Source organism: Chinchilla lanigera, unplaced genomic scaffold, assembly GCF_000276665.1.
Source record: "Chinchilla lanigera isolate Chin_1 unplaced genomic scaffold, ChiLan1.0 scaffold00056, whole genome shotgun sequence".
In the NCBI taxonomy this organism is placed as follows: Eukaryota; Metazoa; Chordata; class Mammalia; order Rodentia; family Chinchillidae; genus Chinchilla; species Chinchilla lanigera.
Window position 1 is genome coordinate 13,640,151 of NW_004955457.1, and position 23,349 is coordinate 13,663,499.

Below are 23,349 nucleotides of genomic sequence, written 5' to 3' on the forward strand. Positions count from 1 at the left end.
CTAATGTGTTCAATACTCATCACAAAACCTTGCGGCCAATTATCTTTTTATGTAGTTTCTTATGCCAGGCTAAGAAATCTCACTATATCCTGGGCAATGAGGAGTCACTGAAGGATTTTAGCAGAGGAGTGAATGACATTCATCTATCTATTTAGTTACTGAACAGATATATATTATACACAACTACGCAGTTGGTGCTATTTAGATGCTGGATAAGTAGCAATGAACAAAACAAAAAACTTTTCTCTTTACTGAACTTCTGTTTCCATAGATAAATGTTTATGATAATTGTTGGGAGACAAAGCAACCAGGCTAGTATTTCAGATAGATCATCCAGAAAGGCTTCCCTTAAGAGGTGATATCTGAGTAGTGACCTAAAGAAATTGGGAGAAAAATGTTCAACGGATCTAAGCGAAGAAAATTCCAGGGCAGAAGGGATAGAGGCACCAGGATCTTGATGCAGCAAAGTGCAGGGAAGGGAAGGGAGGCCCACTTTTTGAGCCTAGAGGGAGGGAGCAACGGAGGAGGGAGATGGCTGTGAGCTGTACTGCGTCTGCTGCACTCTAACGCACGATGTCACTCAGACCTGTGAGAAGTAAGAGGCTGCTGAAAAGAGATTGAAGAGCACAGCCAATAAAGCAGAAAGAAAAGGAAATGGGAGGGTTCTGCCAGTAAAGAAATAAAACGTTTAAGAAGAAGGGATTATCTCTTCAAGTGTTTTGAGTAATCTTAAGATGTAAAATTGCCCTTTGAATTTGGTAACAAGGAAACAGGTGGTGAACTGCACCACATGGACCGAAGTACGTTACAGAGCTAGATCTGGAGAGAACAAAAAGACAGAAGTACAGCAGGAAACCCAAGCTACTCTTCTGAAGAGGCTTCCTATAAAATGGATGGAGGGGCAGAGCAGAAACTCGGGGAATAGAAACCGGAAGAGGTTATTTTGCCATATTTTGTCTTGAAAGATGGAACCCATTAAAGCGCTACTGGGTCTGCTCCAGTTAGTTGTAGGACACTTGAGTGGATACTTGCAGGAGTGAGGTCCTTGGTTAAAAGAGGATGAAATCCAGGACAAAAGAAATGAATGGCTTTGGCAAAGCAAGGACATTCAATCCACTGTAAGAGGAGGGAAGGTAGCGTTTAGGCCCTGGGATGCACTTACGTGGGTAGATTTTGTGGTAGGAAAATATGGGCTTTTACTTGTAATTCTAAGAAACATGAAGGATGGTTGTATATGAATATGAATAAAGAGAAATGTTGGAAGTTTGCAGGGAGGAGAAAAGGTGCAAAATAGAGATGAGAGAGAGTGAGCATGCAATGGGAATCTATGAAAAAAACTTTAATACTGAAAAGGAGAGACTGGAGAACACAGCAAGCCTGAAGAATTGTTGGTGGAGAAATAAGAGAACGTGTAATACTTCAATTAGTGCACTGCTTAGAAGTAGTGTAGTAATTGCAATGATACAGTCTTGGTTGTGAGTGCAGATGTCAGCGACTAACATAGAAGGAACATTAAAAGTGTCATAAGCACCATCGAGGAACTGAGAAAAAGGAACTGGACGGTTCTCTCACACTGGTGGTGAAATAACAGAGAAGAATAGTAGGGACATCTACAAAACAGGCGGGAAGCAAATTCAAGGCAGCAAGCAAACAAATGATGATCACCAAAGACCACGATCTACCTTCTAAAAACAGATGGTTGGTCCAGTGCCCAAAAGAACTCCAAGCTCAGGCACACACACACACACACACACACACACACACACACGAGTTTGACCTTCACTATGGTCCAGCGTAATGGTCTGCTCGATTTCTGCATAGCTGTGGCTGATGCGCTCCTGGAGCGGCTCTGTGCTAGTCTCCATGAGGTGGACAATGTCCATTCGGTTGATCTTGGTGAGGCATTCGATGAGGCTGGTATCTGAGGCATCAGAGACAGAGCACTGGTTATAGTGGAGAAATGCTCTTGTGGGAAATCTTCCATTCAGCTACTGCACTAAATTTGTGATAGCTGTATAGGAAGTAGCCAAAGCCTTACTAAGGGTGTTTATCAAAAAAGAAGCCAAAAATACAGAGAGAGAAGCACAAAAGAACGGTACACAGTAGGCACAAACCCTAAAAATAGAGGTGCCGGATAACATGTAGGGCGTCCAGTCAAATCTGGATTTCAGACAAAAAAACAATACTTTCGTTCATATAAGTATATCCCAAATATTGCATGGGATGTACTTATGCTAAAAAAGTATAGGTTGACTACCTGGAATTTAAATTTAACTATGTGCCTTTCTTCTGCTTATATTTGCTAAATGCGACACTGCTACTAAATAAAATACAGAGAGAAGGAATAGAAAGTATAGAGGTCTGAAGGTGGCTCTTCAGGGTGATGCTACAGGAGGTAGGGAATTTAAACCAGCTGAGGGACAAGCAGCAGCTGTGGTCATCTCAATTTGTATTATATTCCATACGGTCAGAGTCTCACACCCACTGAAACTCTACTTGATATTTTCCCACCGCTTAAGGTATTAAGGAGTAGAGAAAACAGCAACTGTGGGTAAGACTGTACCAATAAAACAAAGATAAAGCCAGCCATCATGGTTCATGCTTGTAATCCCAGCACTCTGGGAGGCTGGGGCAGGAGGATCACAAATTTGAGCCCAGCCTGGGAAATTTAACAACTTAGCAAGACTCTGAATCAAAATGAAAAGGATTGGGATGTAGCTCAGTGTTCAACTACTAGTAATACAAAAGGGGGACGGGGTGGAAAGAAACAGCACTTATGTCCATCAGTCAATATGAAGAAAAACTTAAGACCTGAATAACATTTGTGTTGGTAACTAGTGCTAGCATCATTTCCCACTGGGTAACACGGTCCACAGGCACACAGTGCAAGACTTTACACACATTTATTCTAGAAACGGCAGCAGCTTGTTCTCATTCCATGATGGGAGCACTTCCAATTGACGGCATTTTTTAGTTTACTGTCTTGTCCAATTTGCAAGAGTGGGGTGGTTGAACAAAGTAACAGTTTCTCCCTTTAGCTTAATACCTCTGCTCAGAGTTCTGTACCCACCTGTAGCATGTTTCCCATCCCTCTCCAGCCAGTACTTCAACAGTGCATGGCTCTGGTCTTGAAGGGAATTGGGATTCTCAATTCGAATTTGATGGATTTGCTCCTCAGTGAAGTCCAGTTCCCTTGCTAACTCTAAAAGAGAAAATACTACTTTGTAAACACATTGCCTTTAAAGATTTGAGTCTTTACACCCTGCCTGTGCTTTTATAAGTGAAGCGTTCTTGCACTGCTGTGTTTGAGTTCTTTTGTTTTCTTTCCACACATCAGAAGTCACTCACACATGTCTTTATTCTTCTACTACTAATTATTGCTCTTTCACTTAATATTAGGTATAGGATTGATTATTGAACCTGTCTCTTAAAACTGGGTATAGGACTGATTACTGCCATAGTAGAAATAGCAAATATGAAGCTGTGATGATAAAATATGCATAATTCAGGTCCACTAGATTCCCAAATACCATAAATACTTGCTTAAACTCTTACCAAAATAGTGGAAAATAACTGACTGAAAACAGAAGAAATACACTTTTCTTCTTTTTCCCACTTTTGATCACCATGGGTGATATTTTAAATACTATAAGCCCTGTTTCTGGGTATTTGGATAAATATTGGTTGTAGGTATATTTTGGTGGCAGGATAAACTGTTTTCTTCAGTTTGATATCACATGAATAAAAGGTCTGGGGAGTATTAATTGACCCAGGGAAGAAGCAATGTTTTCTTTTAAATTCTACCATTAACATTCTATGTGGATACTTATACATTAGTGTGTGTGTGTGTGTGTGTGTGTGTGTGTGTAAAAGAGGTAACCTCTACTGTCAATTTGACAATATCTTTTTGTTTGTTTTTTGAGACAAGATCTCACTTGACAGTACAGGCTGGCCTTGAATTTACTGTGTAGCTGTTATGATTTGTGCCTAGATGTCCCCCAAATCCTCATGCAGTCACGGGGGGAGCACTTTTCAGAAATGGCTAATTCTGGAGTCTGTGATGCTGGGATTAAGTGTGTGTGATCAGTTCACTGATTGGTTTGGCACTGCCCTAACCTCAACAGCTTAGGTAGAGTATAAAAGGAGCAGAAAGACGCTGCTGAGGTTCTGTTGTTGATTTTGCTGTCTTCTGCCATTGTGAACAGTTTCTCTTCTGGGATGCCTCTCAGCCAAACCACCCTGCCTTGAAACCAACTGATTATGGACTGAAACCTCCACAAACTGTGAGCTAAATAAAACTTTTTCCCTTTAACTTTGGGTACAAGATATTTTGTCTCAACAGTGAGAGAAAAATGACTAAGACAGTTTCCCCAGCTGACCTCAAACTTGGGGTAGTCCTCCTGCCTCAGCCTCCCAAATGCTGGGATTACAAACATGTGCCACCACATCTTGGTTGACAATATCTTTCAAAATTAAAAATATTTGTGCCTTAATAGTTTTACTTCTAAGAATATATCCTATAGATGTATTCACAAACATATAATAATGCACAAAGATATTTCATTGCCATTAACAGGAAATGGTCTAAAATGTGTTTACAAAGACTATTGATAAAATTAAGGAACCTTCAAAGAAGAATTAAATAGCCACTTAAAAGAATGTAATAGATATGTCTGTGCTGATAGGATATTTACAAGGAATATTAGTAAGTAAATTTTGCTTACTTTTTAAATAGTAGGCATATATATGGGCATTATCTATTTTTTGAAATACCTGATAAAATGTTACATTTGAGGTATGGGACTAGAAGACCAGAAGTAGGTAAGAGGCATTCTTTTTATTTTATATTATTCTGTATTGTTGCAGGGTTTGAACAATATAACAATATAACAAGAGATATTTTAATAAGATAACTTCCTGTAAATACTCCAAATAAATAAGTCTGACCAATAGTTTAAAATTGCTTTAGAATTACTGAGGAGAAAAATGACTCTGCCTTCTGTTTCCAGTCATTTTTTTTATTTTTTTATTTTTTATTTTTTTTTGTACCAAGAATCAAACTCAGGGCCTTGCACTTGCCAGGCAGGCTCTTATGCCACTGAGCTATATTCCCAGCTACCAGTCATTTATTTTAAATCATCAATTATCTTTAAAGATAACATGTACTGCTGTTCAAATCCTTAAGAAATTAAAAGAATACTAAGTTTATACTGTTTGACTCAATAAAGTAGTCACAAGTGATATAAAAAGAAACCAGGTCCCAGACTTAGAAAGAATGAAGAAAAGAAAGAAATAAAAAGAAAGAACAAAATAAAGCTAGACTACAATCTTGCTGTGGTATGGTAAATTACAAGTAGTTGAAAGGGTATAGTTTTTTTTTTAAATCTACAAGTTGTAATCTATAAATAAACCATTTGATTTTATAGTTTACATTCCCTTTGTAAATTATTTAACCTATAGTTTCTATCTTTAAACAGTCTCAATTTTCAAAAAGTTAGTGAAACATCTTTGACATTCAACATTCACACAAAACAAATTTTTTATGATTTAAAGAATTTAAAAGAAGCAGCCCTGGTTATATCTCCATCTACATGTTATGAAAATTATTTCTAACAATGGTTTGTAACACAGTCATCTCTCCCAAATTTAGATATCTACAGCTTCTAAAGAGGGATGATGAAGGTTGATATATTCTTAAAATCTTCAAATCCAAGATTATTCTAAATTTCAGAGATGATGATAACTTCTCCCTCTTCTACTCGGAGCTTGCTCTGGGCTCCGCCAGTAGCTAATACAGAGCCTGGACTTTCTAGTTTATAATTTATCATTTTTTTTCACTAGTCATGTAGTCTTCCTCAAACAAAAGTGGGGGATCTTTTTTCATTGTTAATGACCCTTGGCTGATGCATCTATATCATTTAAAGCACGCAGAGTTTGTTGAGAAACTGGTTCACACTCATCTTACCTGTCCAGCTGAAGCCCAGGTGATCAGCAATATAAGCCAACCTTTCCTCGATTCGCTCCTGCTCATCCTGTGGATCTACAGAAGGTCAAAAACAGAATGGCCAAAGGTTGTCTATGACAGGAGAGGAACTACAGTACTGATCATTCAAAGAATGGAGTCACTTGTCCAAATACTTGACAGCAGCACATATTAGCTATTACAGTTTAGATAATATTAAATTGGGCATTTGTCTGACTTCTGGGGTAGAATGAGGAATAACCTAATATGACTCATGAAAACCATCTCCTTCCATATCTCTCTAATCAAGACTGCTTAGTGCACACAATTATATAAATTGCAGACTTCCAGTCATCTTATGACTTTACAATTACCTGAGAGGATACTGCCCACCAGAAAACACTCATCTTGCTCATGAAACACTCGAGTAATCATAAATGGTACAAAGAGTGGACTAATTGGTTAGGACCTCCTCCTACTGCCTGTGGAGGTACAGATCACTTCTACACCATGCCAGAAAAAAATCACATCAGAAATTCAAGAGAGATCTTGATTACAGGTGAACAAACTATCCTGGATTTATTCTAAGTGTCCAGAAATAGCATCTACCTTATTCCTGATGACCTTGGGAGAAGAGACAATAAAAGCACACATGTTCGTACATGTATGTTGTATGAGTATGCACATACTCTAGGTCTCTTGGGCAAAGATTCTTCCGGTTTACTACTAAGTAATGTATTTCTCTCACAAACTATAACATTTTCCATTCACTTTTAACTCCTGGATTTAGAGCTTGGAGTCAGGCAGTTTTTTATAACCCCAATTTAAGGCTAATAGTCTTCATTGTAGAGATATTGGAAGACTAGTGGCTATGTCTCAGGGCCATCTATGGTTTTCTTCTTTACAATTCAAAGAGTCATCATTCCCTCACAGTCAACTTAAATTGTGCAAAGTTTGAGTTTTTGTTGTCTGCTGCATCTAGTTGCAGTACATTCTCAATTCATCTACCATGTAAACAAAAAGCATATTTTTACCTTATGTTTGTTTGCTTAAAGTGTTTACCAGTGGAATCTGAAATCGAACCTTTCTGAATCAAAAACAGATCCACAATTGGAATTTCACGATATGAGAAATCTTGAGCAAATGGCTTCCTAATAATTACAAAAATGTAAGTACAAATTATTTCCAAGTGTGCAAAGATAAGAAGAAAAAGCAACTGAGTCCTCATCATATAAAACAAAACCCATAGATCCATATGCAAAAGAGCAAAAGTGTTTAAATTTAAGGCTAAGCCTGGGACTTCAGAACAACAAAACTCAAAGCTTGCATGGCCTTACGTGCAGCAGCTAAAGAAAGGCAAGGTCATCATCGCCTGGGTATGTTTATGTTTTCCATAAGCATTCTCATTACTCAATCTTGAGATTGTTTTCATAGACAAGAGTATACAGAGAAAGCACAAAACACAAAGGGCTTACACAAACACATTAACCACTACAGAAAGCTTAAAGGAAATGAGACACAAATCACCAAATAAAATAGACGTACAGAAAAAAAAAACTATATCAAATTTATGACATGCGGATCACAGGGAATCCCAGTGGCTGGCAAATACCTTCAGCACGGTCATGGCCATTTTCATCAGGGATGCGTTCAATCAGAGTCTCAATGGACTCATCCCAAATGGGCCTTGTGTCAAAGATGTCCTCAGGAACTGAGTGCTCAGTCTCAACGGGTGGCAGATTTTCAATAACTGAAACTTCCAGGGCACTACTACTCTCATCATCTGAAGCTAATTCCTGTTCCCTCTCCGACTGTGTAAGTCTATCCACTAGCTTAGAAGCCTCATCACTAATTTCCTCAAAGAATTCTATGGAGTTTCTGTAGAGGTCAAAGAAATGCTCCTTACTTTCTTTTGTGGGGCTCACGGCCCCCTTGCAGGAAGATGTGGCACTTCTGCTCTTAACTAGCAATCGGGATGCAAATATCTTTGGTCTTGTGGCCCCTTCCTCTGATTCTGACTCAAGTTCCTCTGCCCTCTCTCTGCTCTCTGCCTCTGTCTCAATGTAACTTCTGGCTTTCCCTGGGCATTTGGTCTTGGAGTCCAAAGGACTAGCATCAGATTCGGATTTGCTTCTATTGTCTGGAGCTCTGCTTGTCACCTCCTGTCCCTGAGGTGCCCCTGTCTTATGGAGAGATGAGTCTAGAAGTGAGAGCTGCTCTTCGACTCTTTGGATGGATGCTTTGATGGGGATTTTTGACTTTGGTTTTGCATCATCCTCTTTACTTTCTTCATCCAGACTGGATGGAAAATCTTCTGAAAATGCACACTCATCCTCTACAGATGGATGGGTTGTGGATGAAATGGGGATAGTCCTTATAAGGATTTTGGATTTGCTTTCGGTGGAAGGCACATTCTCCATGGGTGCAGTGGGGATTTCAATCACTGATTTCTCTTCCTCAGGGGAAGAATCAGGAGACTCCTCATCCCGCTCTGAATATACAGACCTGGTGACTGTGGAAAAGTCTAACTGAACTTTGACAACTGGTTCAGGGGAGTCAGGGCAAGGTACCTGCTTTCTACTAGAAGGAGAAGGTGTGTTAGTCATTTTCATGGGGAGGTCCTCAGCCCCTGTAGCAGTAGCCTCTTGGATGGACATTTCAGGGGAAGCTGAAATCTCCATTTGAGCATCAAGGTGAGTATCTGAAGTGAGTATTTCCTCTACACCCTCACTTAGGTCATCAGGAAGTAACTCTGCTTCATCACCCACCATTTCTTTTAATTCTGAATGTGCTAGTGACTCAGCTGTTGTCTCCAGCTGTGGTTCAGCACCTGTGGTCCCTTCTTTCATGTCTTCAGTGAAAGTCTCTTCCCTGGATTCTTGACCAACTTGGAAAAAGTGAAAGCTTTCATCTGCATAGGACCTTTTGGTCATATCAATGGCACCACTTCGGGTCATCTCAAACAGTTTTCCTTCCTGAAAGAGAAATGGATTTTGCTCACTTGTTGGGGTCCCCTCTTCTGTTGGGGTCCTAGCAGGAGTGGTGTCAGGTGTGGTACCCTGTGATTGTCTGTCTACCATTAAGCCAAATATCTTCTGCTCTTCCTCTTTGACCCGAGCCTCAAAGGCTTCATCATCTTCACGAATTTCACTCCAGGAATCTGAATCTGCATCCGTTTTTGTGATGATGACTTTGCTTATTTGTTCCCCAATGACTGCTGGTGTATTTGCTGTAGTAGGCTGGACAGATGAGGTGGGGCTGTCTGATTGCACTTCCCACACTGCACTTTTTGGTTTGGATTCTACTCGAAGGTTCTCACTCTCCGAATTAGATTCTTTGTTTGAAACAGTTCTACTAGAGGAGCATGTCACTACTACCTCTGCTACAGAGGATGTGATGGTAACAGAATGCACTTCAGAAGAGTGAGAACTCGTGGTGTGACTGGCATCTATTTGGGTTTTACTTTCTTCACTAGAGAAAAAAGGTTGAGAAGGAACATTCTCATAAGGGCTTGTGATATGAGGATCATAGATTTCATCAGTCTCCACTGGGTCTGACTCTGGAATGTCCATGGACAACCTATCTGTTTGAGTCATAATACATGAATCTTGAGTGGAACAGTCCTTTGGTAAGCTCTCCAAAGTTGGGTCATTGTTGGTTTCCTCCATTTTTGTAGTGGAAGACATAGGAGATGTATCATCATCTAATTCCTTTTCTGCAGATACTGGACAATGAGGGAAAGAGGACAAAGAAGAAGGGCTTTCACTGGGGAAATTGACTTGTGGGGATTCCACTCCAGAAACACCAAGCTCTTCTCCTGTGTCACTTTCATGAGTATCTTGCAGCACTAATGATTCTTTATGGTTGACGAGCTGTTCATCAACATCATCACCAGTCGGCTCCTGGAGACCTGAAGAGAGAGGAGTGGCCAAGCTGCTAGGACTCACAGCCTCACACCCATGGCCATCACAAATTTTTAGTTGACTGGTGTCTTTGTTTAAATCATCAGAAGACCTATCTGCTTCATCAGTGGAAAGAGGATGAGGGTCTTCTGCTGAACAGGATTCACTGGCTTTTCCTTCTTCTGAGTTACTTGGCTCTTCCTGACTATCTTCACTCATCTTGAAAGTATATTGTTTAGAAACAATAGGCTGAAAGTGCATTTCTTCAGGGCTGGAATTGGAGTCTATGCTGGATGGAAGAGGGGAAGGAGGTTGCACTCGAATAACGGGTTCTGGTAAGAGGCCAGAGTCAGAACCCTTCTTCAGCTGAGTCAATTCAGGTTCACTTTCTGAGGAGGAAGAAGCCTTTCTGCTCTCGGAAGTCACCAACACAGGGACATCACTTTCACCCTCCACACTCTTCAGCTGTTTCAGTTCATCCACATCCACTGAGCAGTCAGCGTCTGGATCAGAGGATGATGAAGACTCCTCTTGCTTGGGTTCTTTCTTATAGTCCCTTTTCTGCTTTGCTTCTTGTTCAAGTTCATCGAACATTTTAATTTTGGTTACCATTTTGAACATTTCCTCCTCAGGTGTGAACCTCTTTTTCTCCCCATTTTCGGAGTCATCCTCCTCTGCGCATTCCTGAATCACAGCTGGTTTGGGGGTACATGCATCTGTAGCTTTGGGTGTGACTTCATAGCTGACTTCTTCAGAGCTGGGGGTATCAGGGGAAAGGGGGCTCTTCCCTGAGCTCTCCATCAGTGATGTCTGCTCAATACTATCATCCTCAGCACTGCCATCGGGATCTCGGAGTAGCCGGGACCGCATGGAGGCCACTTCTGTCACGAGTTCTGTTTTGGCTACAGAGGCAGGAAGAGGAAAATGACTTGGGAGAATTCCTGCCTTCATCTTTGGTTCAACAGGGCTGCTTTCAAGAGAGTCTCGGCAAGGAGATTCTTTCAGGGGACTTGGTTCCAGAGAGTCAGGAGTTTTGTGTGAGGAGTTATCTTCTAGCACAGGGCTGGCTTCCAGAGAGTCTTTGTGGCTTACTGCTAATGACTCATCAGCCATGGGGCTGAGGACCTCACTGTCTCGGCTAGGGAGTGCAAGCTCTAACCCTTGGGGACTTCTAATGACTGCTTGGGGTTTGGATTCGGTTTCTGAGTCTGACTTTACAGAAGTATCAGATGGGAGTGAGGGCTTTGCCTCATCTGAGGTGGCTGTGGATTCCTGAGTTTCGCTATCAGCTTGTGTCTTGTGAGCTGAACTTCTGTCAGAGGACACTTCCTCAGCCAGTGTCCTAGGGGGTTCTTCTGCTAGTGGCACTGTAGGGCTGACAGGGCAATCATCTATTTGTTTGGGGGATATGTCTCTGGGAGGGTCCAGGGTGGCCTCCGTCTGAAAAGCCTCAGCACAGGGCTCTGAGCCCTCAGGGACCGCAGCACCTTGATCTTCAGACCCATCAATGATGTCTTTGGTTGTGGGATGTTCTTTCCCTGAATGAATTTCTGGGGGTGTTTCTAATTTGGCTGTTTCCTTTATTTCCCCAATTTGGTCCTCACTTTTCTTTGGTGAGAAGGAAAGGCTTTCTGGGCTGGTCTCGGGGGTCTCTGCCAGACCCTCATGCTTGTAGCTTTCTTCTGAACTAATCTGCGGGGTCCCCTCCATCAAACTTCCACATGGCGAAGCTGCTACCCCTTCCTGCTTCAGGCTTTCAGAACTGCCAGCCAGAGCACCACTCTGCAGAGACAGAGCAGGGAGGAACTCGTCCTTCATGTAATCTAGTGGGAAGGCTGTATTGAAAGGGCTGGTGAGGACTTGGTCTAGGTGAACCTGTGCCTTCTCAGTCTCTTCACTCAGGCAGAACTGTTGATATTTGTCATTGTCTTCTAACTCTTGCTTAATGACCTCAGAAAAGTCCGTGGAGGTCTTCCTGTCTGGGCTGATCTGCAGGTCCATGTCTCCCTGTTCATCAGTCACCTGTTCCTTGGGGAGCTCTCTGTCTCCGTGGCTTTCTTCCTCACACACTGACGGAGCAGGCTCTGGGGTTCTGTGGCTGGGAGTTTTCTCCTTTTCTCCAACTGCCTCTTCTCTCCTAAGCCCTATGGACGAGGCACGGACACCTCTTCTGGATTCTGAAAGCCCTGTCACTATGAATCTCTGGCCTCGCTTGATGGTCTGATTCTCTGTTCTCTGCGTTTCTCTCTGGTTCGCTATCTGCCCCTTTTCTTTTTCTACCCGAGATTTACCTTTTTCTTGTGTCTGCTTTTGTTTTGCTGATTTGTGCTCAAAGAGTCCAGTTTTATGTTTTGATGGGTCCTGACCTGATTGGAAAGCTTTCATCAACTCCCGGACGGACATAGTTTCCTCAATTCTCTCTGTTTTGGAAGTGGGGGACACAGGGGGCTGCTTCTCTGTTTTCCCAGATGGTGACACAGGCAGGTGCTTGTCATTTTTCCCAGGGGGTGGATGCTTCTCTGTTCTTGCAGAGGGTGAAACCGGCAAGCGCTTTTCTGTCCTCCCAGGTGACACTGGAGGATGTTTCTCTGTTCTCCCGGAAGGTGACACAGGTGGGCGTTTGTCAGTTTTGCCTGAAGGTGAGACAGGTAGGTGTCTTTCTGACTTTGTAGATGACACGGGGGAGTGTCTTTCAGTTCTGGTCGAGGGTGACAAGGGTGAGTGTTTCTCAGGTTTACCTGCTGCCGACACAGGTGAATGTCTCTCCGCTTTCGCAGAGGGTGACACAGGTGAGTGCTTTTCTTTACCTGACGGTGACACTGGAGTGTGCCTTTCTGTTTTTGCAGAGGAGGAAAGGGGTGAGTGTCTTTCTGTTTTAGAGGATGGTGATGCTGGAGCATGCCTGTCTGATTTCAGTGAGGGCGACACCACTGGATGTGTCCTCGGAGTGGCCTTTTTGGGCACGTCCTCTTTGCCTTTGACTCGGATGGGCAACTTGCTTCGGCCTTTCTGCTCATCTTCCACTCGTTTCTGAAGGGCCTTCACTTTGTCCTTTATGGAGCCAATGGGCGTCTCTTCTATGAGAGGAGAGGTGGCCTTGGTGGGAAGAGGAACAGGGGCCAGACCCAGTTCTTCATCTAATGATTCCTCAGAGCTACCTTTTTTAAATTCTGTTTTTTCTTCACTCCCTGGTAAACCTTCCTCTTTCTGTTTCTGCTTTTCTTTTAACTTTCTCCTCACTGGCTTCTTTATCCCCAGGCTTGGTTTGTTCTGCTTCTGAGTGCTGAGTTTCTCCTCCAGGGGTGCAGCCTTTCCCTCCTTGCCAAAGCTTTTGCCTGCAGCCCGAGCCTCGCTGGCTTCCTCAGCCTTCTCTTCATGGGGAGGCACATAGGCATTGAGGTCCTCAGCCAGGAAGTTCATGAGTCCAGCGGAGTCTTTCTCTGCTTTGACTTTGCTCTCTTTCTCTAGTCTAACTTCTACACATGGATATTCAGAGATTTCTAAAGGTGCTTTCTGCTTAGCTTCCTCTATTTCCTCCTCACTAACAAGAACCCACTCCTCCTCCTCCTCTACTTCTCTCTCCTCCTGAGAGCGCTGCTGGCTGCCTTCGGCCCTTGTGCATGTTCCACTTCTGAGGATCTCATTCACCTTCTCTAAGTCCTCTTTAACTCTTTCCACGATCTCAAAGGGCTCTCCTGGCTCTTCCTCAGCGACCTTCACCAGCTCCTTCACTTTCAGGGAACCTGCCTTATCAGACACATCTGTGGTCAAGATGGCAGTCATTTTGATCAAGTCTTGTTTCATCTCAGAAACTTCAGAGAGCAAGTCCGGACTTGCTAGGACAGGAACTTCATTAACCAGGTGACTTTTCAGGACAGATGTTTCGGTAGATTCTGTCTCATCATCTTTGAGATGAATGAAAAACATTGAAAGTAAAATGGAAATCAAAAAAGATATTGGCAAATGTAATCAGGACTGCAAGGACACAGCGTCTTTTCCTGCCGTGGTGGGAGGGGCAACAGAATGGGCTGGGAATGGTGGATCCACAAGGCCTCGGGGCACAAGAGCAAAGCAAGGCTAACAGAAAAAAACTGAAAAGGAAAAATGAGCAGGAAATAACTTGCTTAATTTTTCTCACTTGTAGCACATCCACACATACAACAAAGCTATCACAAATAATCAAGACACACATGAAAAACCATCACAAATCACAACAAAGGAAGAACGCAGTGAAATTACACACAGGTATCTCAAGATTGTTCAGATGTTACAGATCAATGTTGGAAAAAAACCAAGAAACTATGGGGAAAAGGAAAAAGCACTAGAGATCGCAGAAAGTTGATTTCCTCTGGGAGAAAGCCAGAAATAGCAAACTCGGAATAATGTTCAGTGATGTACACACATGCTTAAATTACACATAAATCTGGAATTCAGCATCTTTTGTTCTGCTGATATGCAATGATGCCAGAAAACATATCTGAACCAGCTGCAAACTGGCCTTTCATCCAAGGGAAAGTCACACCTAACGATGGAACACACAGTCTCGTGTTGTGGACAGGCACAGTCCTTTCCTTGGAGCAACCTCCTTGTTTGGACATGGAACAGATGGACCAAGGAGGGAAAGAGAGGAAAGGAAAGGAAGACGACAGAAACAACACTTGTGATCAGACACATATGTGAGTCCAGAGTTAAAATGTGAGGCATGGCAATCCAAGTCTGAGACAGTCACACGGGACACACGCACAGTTTATGTAAGCCAAGTTATTTCCATGCAAAGCAAAGGTGGAGTAAAACTGTTGGGAGAGGGAGCCTTGCAGAAAAGCGTGGGCAGGAAGGTGATGAGAAATTAGAACGAATATGTAAAACATTACTGTGGTGAAGCGTATTTATGCATTGGAGGCACAGGTTGTAGGAACCTGCAACCGCTCATCGCCAGAGAAAAACTCAGCCAGACCTTTAAGATTTACTTAAAAAATATTTAGGAAAGAATGCCTTCAAAAGAGCCTTTCTTTAGAGATTATTTTATATATATGTAAACATTGTCGAAAGATCTGCTTGAAAATAAAGTCAAATATAAGTCTAGATTTGAAATGTGTAAAACATTCACAACATCTAGGAGTGATGCAGGAAAGCTCATGGCATTATAGCAACATGGCAACACTTTTTGCTTTTTTTTAAACAATTGAGTCAGAAATATAGATAAATTTTTATTTATATTTAATTATTTATATTTAATAGTTCGTGTGACAGGAATAAAACAAAGGGCCACTTAAGAATACAGTCCTAAACAGGAAGGAGAGAAAAAAGTAGAATCATTTTAAAAAGAGGCACCAAGGAAGGCAACGACAATGTCACTAAAACAAAAGGCCTTCACTCAAGGAAATTTGTATTTGCTAAGTATGTGACTTTCCATTTATAGAATATATTAAAATAGTTTATAGTTAATATCAATACAGATTTGTTCAGTTATATAAGCCAGTGAACATTTGTTCAGCCTTTCATAGACCTTAGACCTGACTAACGATTTCCTATGAGGGTAAGCTTCAGTTAAAACCCTTCCAATAATGTAGTAGGAGATTGCACTGAATTAGGACTTAAAAGAAAAAGCCTACAGGTCATTATATAGTGCAAAACAGTCATGTTAAACATGGCTCTGAATTTTCTTCTTTTGGGAATATCATCCCAAAATACAGTACATTCCATAACATTAAAACTTAGAATTTCTTTTTCTAAACTGTTTAGGGCATAAGAGGGAGGAGGCAGGAAGCCTTAAAGTTCAACCTGAGTTTCTGTACAAGAAGCCAGAGTCACTGGAAATAGGACAGTGAATTAAGATGTTAATGAAATATTGCAAACCTGAAAAGAATTTCAAGACAGGTCTTTCAAGGTCTTTTTAAATGAAATGTTACAAACCTGAAGAGAATTCCAAGATAGGTTTTTCAAGAACCAATTATCTGTCTTTCATCAGGTTTGGGACTTTTGCCTCATCATTTAAAATTAGTAACTTCATCCAGGAGGATTTAAATTTTGCATTCTTGGCTCTTACGTTTTTTTTTCTCTTTTCAGAATGTTTTCACAGAAGGCCACTAGATCTCAGCCCAAAGACTTTGGTTATACTTCACCGCAGTAAGAAAGGAGTGCAAGGAAGGGATGAGGGGGAGTTAGCTTCAGCTAAGAACTGTCAGACAGTATCACTTTTGCAGGTGTATCCTAAAAAAAGAAAAAGAAAAAAGGAGATCTCTACAGATGTCACTGTTGCTTTATATAAAAAGTGATACTGTCAAGTAAGTGCTTAAAAAATAATGAGATGACAATGTTATGCTAACATCGGACAAAACGGTAGGGTGGCTTTCTAAACAAGCGCAACAGCAATACCAGGGTTAACAGGGATGTCAAAAGAAAGTGAATGCTTAGATGAATAATCATTGCGTTTTACAGCTAATTAGCTCACAAATTAGGAATCCTTGTAATTTAACTGGCCAAGCTGCTTTTATAAATATATATTAATGATTAATAAGGATAATATAAAAATATTATAGTGGTTAATAATGGCAACTAGCTTGCATCTTAAATCATGCTTCTTTTTATTATAGCCAGCTTTCAAACAAACTCAATTTCATTTAAAGTCTTACTTTTTTCTGATGTCATATCGATCTGAAAGAAAACATACATAAATTGAATGGTTACAAATAGCGTCTAGGCTCATGGACCCAGATGTGCACAAGTTCCTATTCATAGTTATACACACGAGGTGGAGCCACTCACTAGAGGAAGTTCGTAGTCATTTGCTACAGTTTTTCCCACCCTGGGAGTCTCAGTGATTCTTATCCTAACTTTGCGGGAAAAAGTCCCTTTTCCAGATACCACAAGTGGAAAATTCTTTTGAACATGTTATTCCTGGGAGGACAGGACCCAGGTTGTATTTGACCTGAGAAATACATAATTACTAGGGAGGTCAGAAAAAGGATGAAGTCAGTATTAATGAGTGTCAACTTAGCAGAGAAGAGAAGAATAACAAACAACATGCAGGGGAATGCATTCTACAGAAGTAGTTTCATTACCATTAATAACAAAGCAGCATCCCAAATCCTAAAAATATGGACTGGGATCTATTGCCCTGAACAGCTCTGGAAGTACTCAATAATATTAAATAGTCATACACTGAATGGAAAAATTCATTTGTGAACACACAGCAAGTTTATTGCTCTTTCAAGCAGGTGCAGAGGCCTCTCTTCTTAACAGCAGTGCTGAGGGGTCACAGAGCACAGGGAGGAAACTGAGCACAGGACATTGTGCAGCACAGGGAGAGGGTGACATCAGTCTTGTCATCAGCAGTGGTGTGTACGACTGTATATGGCTGGACAGGAAGCCTCAAATCTCCCCTCCCCTCCTGTTCCATGACCAAAATGACAGGCAAAAATGAGAAGGCAGGGATCCTCTCAACTCAGGCCTTTTAAATTGTGGGTGCAGGGTTTTATTATTATTTTCCTCATATTTTTGTATTTAAAATGCATCAAAATAACATTATAGAAACCAGTATATTTAAAATATTTACATGTGCTTCAAATTCTCGGTAGTTTTTGAAATAGAAGGTGACAGATGCATAAGCAAATATAACAAGTTTCCTAATGAGTCCTTTCATTTCTGTTGTAAAATTTAGGCACTTGTAGAACTTTATAAGAGAGGAGATCATATTTTTGTTTTAAATATTGAAACATATAATTCAAATGGCTACTGATTCAAGGTAACCTCTCTAAAACCTGTATTCTCACCTGTGGGACAGCAGCACACACCCTTAGGGTGGGTGAGAGATCTGTGCTGATACAGCCCGTGGGCCTCTTCAAAGGACCACAACTTATGAGAAATGCTCAGGGTTACCATAGGTCTCCATTATAACATTATTCTAGTCTAAAGGATGGGCAATATGTTCCTAAAAATCTTTTGTCTCAGTGATTTTTAAACTATTTGATCTTAGCACCACTTTATATGCCTAAAACTTGCTGAAAAGCCCAAAGAACATTTGTTTATGTGTGACATGGATAAAATGAGTATCTGTATTACAAATTAAAGCCGAGTAATGCTAGAACTCAAGACTACATAAGCACACACTCCACTGATGGTCAGAGAGACAATGTCATCACAGATTACAGAGTCTCTAGAAAAGTCCTCTGGAGCTTGTCAGGATATGAGCACTAAAAGGCAGACAAAGTCTTAGTACTATTATAAAACGTTCAGGCATCTTCAGCCTAACCTTGGAAAACTGCTGGTTTAGCCTTTGACAGGTGGCAGAGACATATGTATTGCTGTTTAAAGGGCTAAAATTTACAGAGATACTTTCCTAGTCTCTGAGATGATGATTCTACAAGATAAGAAAACAGAGGCTCAGAGTATTAAGTACAGTTCTGCCCCTTGAAATACTAAGAACAACAGTCTACCCCTCTAAGGACAGGTTAACTACATTCTCTTATTAGTAGTTACAGAGAGGACACAGCCAGGAACAAGTGACACTATCACAGAATTACCTCTTCTTCTTGCTCTTGATCTGACTCAGATTCCTGGATGCCCCAAGATGCCATGCAAGATGGGAAAAAAAGAGACATGGAAGAATAGAGAGTATTTAGAAGAAAAGAGCAAAAATACCCTAAGACAAACATTTACAGGCAGCATACAGTCAGCATATTCTTTTTTTCTTACTAACAGTTTATAGAAGGCAAGCAGAAAAATTAAAGAGCACTGAGTATAGTCTACAGATTCAAGGGACAGAAAGAAGCAACATTATAAATATACTAATTTCATATGCTTTTCACCAGCAGCCTCAAAGTTTGACACTGAATAGGTCCAGATGCATTTGTCTACAGAAATAGTGATATGATATCGCAGTCATGACATTAGTCGAAAAGGTTAAGAGCTACAAGGAAGCACATGGAAAAAACACTTTCAGTATACTGGCAATATGTAAAGGTTTCATTATAATAAAGAGTTACTAAATTCTAAAATATCTTAAATATGCATTTTGACATTTTCTTCTTTTGGTTTTCGTCCTGACCATCACAGCAATGACTGTGTCTGATATGTCTGGATTTAGAAAGAAAATGTAAAATAAAGTAAATACCTTCTTTTAGAGCACATTGAAAGCTCACTGCAGCCAGTCCAAGCACATTCATCTTTGCACATGACATACGTGGCCTACAGATGTTGCTCTTCTGTCTGCCACTCCCATGTGCCTCAACAGTAATTGGTCTACAAACCTCAGGTACCTTTGCCATCCCTGGAGTCCAGATAGGCTATGCTCATTTGGAGTGATTTAACTATGGCTATATTAAATTTCTGAAATATCATATATAGATACTTCCTTTTGAACCATTTAATAGGTATTGGCAGTGTCTTACATTATGCTATGAGCTTTAGTTGATTTTGATTTATAAGAATAACTAATTAAGCACAATATAAAATTTGACAAGCATTAGAGTACAAGCGGCCTATAAAATTCTTTGTTTTGTGGAATGATCTATCTACTTCCTATTATCTTTTATTTTGCCCTTTATTTATCCTATGGGTTTCTCATATAGTCTACTTTATTGGCAACCACACACATCTCCTTCCCCAACATGCAGGATACTAGTAACCTCTGGGAGCCACCAATCACGTGCTACCTGTGGCTTCTAGTCAAAAGGGGACGTTGGTCAGGGGGAAAAAAACCATTAAAATAATAAGAAAGAAGTTAATAATTCAGTGGTCTTCTCTGATGTACTCAGCATACATGAAGAATTACATAAATGGGGAAAAGTTCAAAAAGAAGTAATGCTTATAGATAAACTAGATCAGGAATTAATAATTTTTTCTTTCAACAATGTTTCAAATCTATTATTTGTAAAATACTGATTATGCTTCACAAAACTGAAAAATTAATTTAATATTCCTAAAATAGGACAAATTATAAGATAAATAAAAATGTGTTTTAGTAAAAAGTTTCATATATATATCATAAATTTACTCTGTATTTAACAGGATATTACCCACTGGGGAACTGGTAGTGACCCAAAGCTAATGGACCCTAAAATTTTGGGAAAGTCAAAGGCACTAGAATGATCTCAGAAGAGCACGTTAAAAATAATAATGAAGACAAAGCCAAATATTTTACTTTTAAAATTAGTTCAGGGCTGGGGATATAGCTCCGTGGCGTAAGTACCTGCCTGACAAGCACAAGGTCCTGAGTTCGATTCCCAGTACCAATAAATAAATAAATAAATAAATAAAATTAGTTCAAAGTGTTAAAATTTAAACTGATGTTCCTCTCTTCTATGTCCCATATATATTAACAACATTGTTTCATTAAGTGCAGTTAATGCATGATAAGGTGGAACTACGTTTTTCTTGATGGAAGTGGAAAATTATAAATTTAACAAGGTACCAAAAATGCTCGTTATATGTGCCTGAATTCAGTGTGTCTTTGTTTATGTTTATTTTAAATGCTTAAAAATGGGTTTCTATATTGCCTGCTTTTACAATTCCACAGCAGATTGTACAATACCTTTGTATAAATTGGCAGGGTGATGTTTAAGTTGCAAATAGCTTGATGCACCAGGCCTCTTGTAGATTTTGGCTCCTTCATAAATGATAGTCGACCGCAAGGTTCCTGAGTTGTATCACGGACCTTGAACAAGAAAAACAGTCACTCTTCACCCACGTTTCACATGTACTATTTACTTAGTTGATCAGATGATCTTTCAAGTGGAAAAATGAAATTCATTTGTTAATACTTAGTAGGGATTCCAAGGCCTTTCCTTTTCTCTTTTCCTATTATAATTTAGGATGACTTTTAAAAAAATAATTCTGCTATTGAATTATGACTGATGAAATGGTATAGATTTAAAAAATACGATGTGATTCACACATACTTGTGAAATAATTACTACGGTCAAGCTAATTAGCACACCTACCACCTCACATAACTGCACTCCCACTTTTCAATTGACTTCTCTTAGTAAATTTTGAATACACATTATTTTGAACTATAGTCTCTATATTGTACATTAGATTTCTAGAACTTACTCCACTTTTTTAAAGCTATAAAATATATATATAACATAAAATCTATCATTTTAAATATCTTAAGTGTATAAGTCAGTAGCATGAAGCATTTTCATAAAATTGTGTAGTCATCACCATTACCCAGAACTTTTGATCATCCCAACCTGAAACTGTACCCATTAAACAGTAACTCCTGCCAGGTGTGGTAGAGCACGCCTGTAATCCCAGCACTCAGGAGGCTGAGGCAGGAGGATTACTGTGAGTTCAAGACCAGCCTGGGCTACAAAGTGAGCTCAAGGCCAGCCTGAACTGCATAGCGAGACCCTGTCTCAAAAAAACAAAACAAAACAAAAAAAACCCCCAGTAACTCCTGATCTCTCATCCCCTGATAACCCTTATTCTACTTTCTTTCCTTTGTATATGTACTATTTACCTAACATATGTGGAGTCATATATTTATTGTTTTATTTTATGTAGTATAAAGTTTTCAGATTTCATTCATATTGAAGTATCAGAATTTCATTTTATCTTCTTATTTAGTAAAACACAACATAAAGTATCACTTTAACCATTCATGTGGGAGGTGATTGGATTATGGGGCTGTGGTATTCATCAGTGGATTAGTCCACTCATGATTTATAGCTAAATGTGATGCTGGGAGGTAAAGCCTGGTTGGAGGAGGTGACTCACTGGGGGCGTGGCATGGAATAGTCTATTGTCCTCCTTACTTCCTCAGTTTCACTCTCTGTCTCTCACCCCACCCCCCAGTTCTAGCTGCTATGTCATGAGAAGTTCTCCTCTGCACTGCTACTCTGCCATGATGCCCTTCTCTGGATATATATTATCCAGCCTTCAAAAAGAGTAAATTCTCACAAATGCTACAATATGGATGAGTCTTGCAGACATATAGTGTCTTAGTTACTGTCTTATCGCTGAGACACAATACCTGACACCCACAACTTAAGGAAGGAGGGGTTTATTTTGGCTCATAGTTTATAGAGGGTTCAGTTCGTAGTCTTCTGGCTCACAAGAGCTTAAAATAATAAAGGAATCATTGCTGACAAACAGTTGAGAATTCATAGCTTGAAGTAGGTCTAGAAAAATATTGATGGAAGCTGGTCTTTGTCTTGTGAGGAGTGAACATTTGGTCCTCTGTATTAGTGAAATAAATTGCAAAACACAGCAAGAAAAACCCCAAGCAGCTAGAAAACAGAGCTACACACTCTCACTCCTGCGGTCTTTTTTGAATTTGAATCTTAAATAAAACTATACATATAACTGCCAAGTACTTAACTTAGGTTAATATTGCCAAACAGAGGCTCCAAATTCACGATGCATTGATATGTATGTCTCCCATAATGTTTGATGAGTTTATGGAAGTATATAATGTCTACAGATTTAACTGGGGGAAATTCTTAGTAAAAGTGATATCCAGCTCTCTAGAGAGATTTTATTACAAGAAGTTGTCAGAAGTCTTTTGGGTCCCATACTTATCAAATTCACATATATTTCAAAAATCTAAACGTAAACATTTAAAAGTAATAATAGGAAAATGTACTTCCTTTCCAGTTGAGTAGCCAGAGTGCCTAATGAATGAATTGGTCATAACCTGACCTTGTTTCTTCTTTCCTCATAGCCAATTACTAAAAATTAAGGTTGACTCTAAACTTCAAAAGTAAAAATTTTTGGATTTCTAGGAATATACAATTTTAAAGATGTGCTTTAATATATCCTTGGAAATAACTGAAAAGCAAATATTCTCTACTACAAGAGAAAGTCAAATCCTTTCTGAATCTTCAATAAAGGCAGGACAAAGTTGCATGCATACATTACCTTAACAAAGAGAGGAAGTCTGTTTTCTTTAAAGGCAAAAAAACTGAAGATATGATGTTGGCCACTCTTAGTTAAGGGTACTAGGTTGCCAAAACAATCAACATAGATTGGTTTTCCTTCTAATACCTGAATGAAACCAGAGAAAAATAACACAATAAAGTAGGAAATATAACATTACTTATACAAACAAGAACTAGTAATACTAGTTGAAACTTTACATTCTTTTTAAAAACATATGCATAATAATCCTTACACCATCAACTGCCATTCTGCTTTATCCCTGGCAAAGCATGTACCACCCCTCAATCTTCTAAGTAATGCAGATCTTCAAAAATATGTACCATTTAATGCTCTCATTTCTAACCCTGCATCAGGTTACTCACAACAATCAATATATATTTAATTACCAAATGTAGAAATCTACTTGGGTAACTTTTGGTAGCACAGTGGGTCAGATTACTGGACTTTAATATCTAAAACTCTATACTATTGGGAAATTCTAAAATAAGAAAAAGAAAATAATAATAATAATAAAAAGAAGAAGAAAAAGAAGAAGAAGAAGAAGAAGAAGAAGAAGAAGAAGAAGAAGAAGAAGAAGAAGAAGAAGAAGAAGAAGGAGGA

At 39.8% G+C, this 23,349-nt stretch overlaps 1 protein-coding gene across 3 annotated transcripts in view; it reads right to left on the reverse strand.

Annotated features, from left to right (window-relative positions):
- The window catches only part of Ank2 (ankyrin 2, neuronal), a 313,838-nt gene that overhangs the window by 15,561 nt on the left and 274,928 nt on the right, over nucleotides 1–23,349 (reverse strand). For 2 of the 3 annotated variants that reach the window (XM_005397083.2, XM_013520726.1), the window contains 8 exons: nucleotides 22,729–22,854; nucleotides 20,396–20,518; nucleotides 18,387–18,419; nucleotides 16,497–16,518; nucleotides 7,575–13,769; nucleotides 5,966–6,040; nucleotides 3,071–3,202; nucleotides 1,778–1,921 (listed from right to left, as the gene is read on the reverse strand). In XM_005397083.2, the coding sequence (XP_005397140.1) occupies nucleotides 1,778–1,921; nucleotides 3,071–3,202; nucleotides 5,966–6,040; nucleotides 7,575–13,769; nucleotides 16,497–16,518; nucleotides 18,387–18,419; nucleotides 20,396–20,518; nucleotides 22,729–22,854 (6,850 nt within the window). The remainder of the gene's footprint in view (nucleotides 1–1,777; nucleotides 1,922–3,070; nucleotides 3,203–5,965; nucleotides 6,041–7,574; nucleotides 13,770–16,496; nucleotides 16,519–18,386; nucleotides 18,420–20,395; nucleotides 20,519–22,728; nucleotides 22,855–23,349) is intronic. The other variant, XM_005397085.2, reaches the window with a different exon arrangement.